The 4,924-nt window shown below is 29.8% G+C and overlaps 1 protein-coding gene across 1 annotated transcript; it reads left to right on the top strand.

Moving 5' to 3' along the window:
* Positions 1-1,456: 1,456 nt before the first annotated feature.
* On the top strand, positions 1,457-2,814 carry LOC145029788 (uncharacterized). The gene is made up of 3 exons (XM_078978251.1): positions 1,457-1,557; positions 1,645-2,078; positions 2,678-2,814. The coding sequence occupies exons 1-3, from the start codon at positions 1,457-1,459 to the stop codon at positions 2,812-2,814; spliced, it is 672 nt and encodes a 223-aa protein (XP_078834377.1).
* Positions 2,815-4,924: the final 2,110 nt, after the last annotated feature.

Raw genomic sequence — 4,924 nt, 5'->3', positions numbered from 1 at the left:
GTTATTTGTTTTATTACTAACAATATTTCCTTTTTCATTACATAACAGATGTCTACAATCATCATTGTCATTTAGTATCTATAGATAACTACATAAATATTACTTAAGATAAGGAAAATCTAAACTCGATCAAATCATTTGTATATCAACATACAACTATTCATTCTCCTTCTACACATATAAATGTTAGAACTCCCTTATATAACATTTTAAATGGTATGCATTTCTTTATAGACAGATTCTAAATTATGTGTTTTGCATTTATATAATTTATACAATTTCCTAACGTTATAATTTTTATTTTTATTTTCTCAGTAAATTATATTTTTGATAATAACATTCAAACAATGCTATTTATTAAAAATGATAATTCATTATTTGATATTGGCATGACATCCACCGGTCGTTCAACCATCATTTAAAAGTTTTCATCAATAAAGTTACCAAAAGGAAAACATCAATTAAAAAGGAAGACTACATATATATATATATGGGTAAAGTGAATATACCTAACAACCTTATATAAGCTTAGGTACCTAACCGCATCATACTACGTAATTTTGTATCATGTTTGCATTGTAATCACCCAAAGTTCTTAAAATTCAACCTCATAACTTGATTGCTTCCAAAATCTTTGGACTTTCACCATTATCTTATTTCAAATGACGTCATTCTATCGCAGACCCCCTGGTGGGCTTCATATACTACCGTTACAAATCAAATGGTGTAGGAAGAATATAATGATGAATATTTGAAAATCTTGGAAGCAAATCAAGTTAAGGGTTGAAGTTTAAGAATCTTAGATGATTATAATGGAATTATAATGCAAAACAATGTAGTATAATGTGGTTAGGTACCTAAGCTTATATAAGGTTGTTAGGTATATTCACTTTACCCTATATATATATATATATATATATATATATATATATATATATATATATATATATATATATATATATATATATATATATGTTATACATATGTTTGACTTGACATTATATGAAGAAATTAGTGATTAACATATTATTGTAGTTATTTTTCACGACACTTCAAAAGGTGTTCGTAATATAGAAAATTTAATATTTTTAATTACATTCATTATTTTTAATTTATTTATGGGATTCAATAGATTACATGGATCATGGAGACTAGATTTTTATATGTCAAATTTGTCATGCAAAACTATGGAAAGACGAATCGTTTAGAGGCATAAAAAGCGGGACTACATCTTATTTGTTATGTTGTGGTTACGGAAAAGTTGAACTACGACCTTTAATCATCTTACAAAAATCTTTACCATTCCGTAGATTCTAAAAACAAACACTTCATGAAGAACATTCGACGTTACAATTCAATGTTTTCATTTGCATCCATGTGAGGCAAAGTTTATTCATCCATCAACACATGCAACACACCATACATATTTAGACTTAGGTGTGAAATTTTTCATAGTATGGAAAGTCTTCTACCTACAGGTGTATCTAGACCAAAATTTTGTCAGTTATACATATATGATACGGAGAACGATATTTCAAATAGATCGACAAGTATTGGGTAAATTTTTACATTTAACTTTAGTAAATCATTTAAATTCATTTTAATTTATTTACTAACAATAAATAATTTTTTTAATATTTTCAGTGGACCAACAAGCGCTTCTACATCAAATTCAAGATCATATGATCTCCAGATTATAGAATTTTTAATGGTTATGTTAGATTCAAACAATACGTTGGTCATGTCTTATAGGATGGTAAGAGACAGTCTTCAAGAAAATCATGATGCTAATTTGAAGTTAAGATTAATCGAAAAAAGAGAAGAAGATGGAAGGGCATATAACTTACCAACTTCTTCTCAGGTAGCAGCTTTAATTGTTTGTGACATTTGTGATTCAATTGAAAAAAGGGACATCATTGTTAAAACCTCATCAGGATTACTAAAGAGTATTAGTGAATTACATCCTTTTTACCTTGCTCTTCACTATCCATTACCATTTCCATATGGCGATGATGGTTATAGAGTTGACATCCTTCAAGATAGAGATCAATCGTTCTCACTACTTCTTAATGATAAAGGTTGTTCCAACAATTTTTATTTGATAATTATACAATGATTGAAAGTGAGCGATTATATTTCATACGTAAGCAACAAAAAATTCTTAGATGCGAGTCTTATGAGATTCTACGTAATCACCAAGCACGTGGGAGTACATATATTTCAAACGTTGGGCAACGTGTGATCTTACCTTCTTCGTTTACCGGTGGTGCACGTTATATGATGCAAAACTATTTGGATGCCATATCGCTATGTAAGTGGTTTGGATATCATGATTTTTTAATAACCTTTACGTGTAATCCAAAATGGCCAGAAGTTCAAAGGTTTATTAAGGACACTCCATTTCATCTAGAAGATAGACCAGATATATTTTGTAGGTTATTTAAGATTAAGTTGGATGCATTTATTAAATATTTAAGGAAAAATGAAATTTTTGGCAAGGTTCAAGCTGGTATTTAAAATTATATTCTAAAATATGTGTGTGTGGGTATATATATATGTATGTATATATATATATATATATATATATATATATATATATATATATATATATATATATATATATATACACCTTCTTTAGTTGTTAACTTCTATCTTATTTGTATATTTTTTCATGCAGTGGTTTACACAATTGAATTTCAAAAAAGAGGTCTACCTCATAGTTATATATGTCTATTTATGCATTCTGACTACAAGCTTCCTAAATTTGAATATATCGATCCGATTATTTCTACTGAGATTCCAAATATTGATTAAGATCGAGAATTGTATTCACTTGTCAGGGAATTCATGATTCACAGCCCATGTGGAGTTGAAATTTTGAATTGCCCATGTATGGTGGACAGAAAGTGTTCTAAAAAGTTTCCAAAACAATTCTGTAATCATACTTAAGTTGATTCAGATGGTTTTCCTTTATATAGGAGAAGAAATGATGGAAATTTTGTTGAATAATCTGGTGTTCATTTAGATAACATAAATGTTGTTCCATACAACAAATATATGTTGAAAAGATATCAGGCACACATTAATGTTGAATGGTGCAATCAAGGATCTTCTATAAACTATTTATTTAAATACATAAACAATGGTACTGATAGAGTGACTATTGCTATGGTGCACAACAATAATGATTCTGACAACAACGATTCAGTCGATGAAATCAAAGAATACTATTATTGTATATATATATATATATATATATATATATATATATATATATATATATATATATATATATATATATATATATGCATGTGAAGCATCATGGCCGATTTTTAAATATGATGGTGATTATAGGTATCCTGCTGTGATTAGATTGCCTTTTCTTTTGCCTGGTCAACAATAAGTTGTATATGAGACAGACAATGATATTGGAGATGTTCTTGACTAGCCTTTAGTTGCTTTTTCAATGTTCATATTGTCACACCCCAAAACCAAGAACGACAGAAACGTTCAGGGGTGGAGGATGTCATGTGAAGTATCATAACAGTGTAAAGTAGTAAACAAGCAACAACATCATCCATTGCATTAAAAGTAAAGTTTTAATACATGTGTGTTCTTTTATAGTAATAAGACACCAAAATATGAAATAAAAATAAAAGACAAGTCTTATATGTGCTCCGTCTTCTCAAAACCAGGTCATCATACCTGTCTACTGGTGACCTGAGAATACAAGTTATTTTGAAAGTGTAGATCAACATAAAGCTGGTGAATTCATAAGTATTTAAGTGTCATTACTCTGTTTTGGAAAGCTGTTATGAATTCCATGTAAATCTTTGAATGAAACATTTGATATAAGTGTGAAAACCCTAGAAAATCTCATATTTCCTACTAGTATAAAAGTAGTCTTCTACCAAGACCTGAATGTTTTTATGTAACAAAGATGGTTTTCCCCTGTATGACTACCATTAACAATATATAGTCTACCTCATAGTTTATGTGAATGTATCACAAAATAAAAGTAATAGGTAAAATATAAACATTTAAGTATTATCCTTTGGTACTAGGATAAACACGACATAGTAAATGTCAAATAGTATTAACCGTAGGCATCTGTAGATGTGCATTGTCCTCTATAGCTAACAACAGGGTGTAGGATTGGTTAGTCCCGTAAAGGTACCTTTGTAAAGTATTAACTGTAGGCGTCCATAGATTTGCATTTACCTCTGTTGCTAACAACTGGGTTTCAGAATGGTTAGTCCCGTATACTATCCTTTTGTACTAGGATAGACAGTTCTAATATACATGTATAATATGTAATAGTACTTCATCACATAGTATCTAGGTAAAAGTTGATGGGTTTTGGTCATAAGACATCCTATGTGCTCATACAAACCCTAATGCTTGGATCTAGGTTTCTCTATTGTACATGCTTTGAATCCAAGACTATAAACCCTAATTCTAGCATGCAAGTAATCATATTAACATAAGACTGAGTTTATAATGTTACCTTGATTGTTATGTAGCAATAACAATCCCAAATCTCCTTGAATTGACTTTGGAAGGCTTAGAGTCACAAGTGTCACTCCTCTAATGGCTTACAAACACCAAGAGTAAATGGAGAAGGTATAAAGAGAGAGGAGAGATGCTAGAATTCGTCCTTAGGACTTCTTGGGAAGGGATTCACGAATTAATGAGCCTTAGGGTCTTTGTATAGGTGTAAAGATAGGGTTTCAGTCATTATCCTTATCTAGTTGCTTATCCACAAAGCAACCCATAAGATAATCCTTGAATCCATATCATAGTCGAATTCTAAGGCCTTATCACCTTAAATTCGTCCAACCTAATAATAAGATAATCCTTACCTTATTTTGTAACTATCACATAATTACAAATCAGCCCCTCTAGTTTAATTAATTACACTTGA

This window comes from Lactuca saligna, chromosome 2, assembly GCF_052625555.1.
Source record: "Lactuca saligna cultivar CGN05327 chromosome 2, ASM5262555v1, whole genome shotgun sequence".
In the NCBI taxonomy this organism is placed as follows: domain Eukaryota; kingdom Viridiplantae; phylum Streptophyta; class Magnoliopsida; order Asterales; family Asteraceae; genus Lactuca; species Lactuca saligna.
The sequence above is the reverse complement of the archived record's forward strand: the minus strand, read 5'-3'. Positions and strand labels throughout refer to the sequence as shown.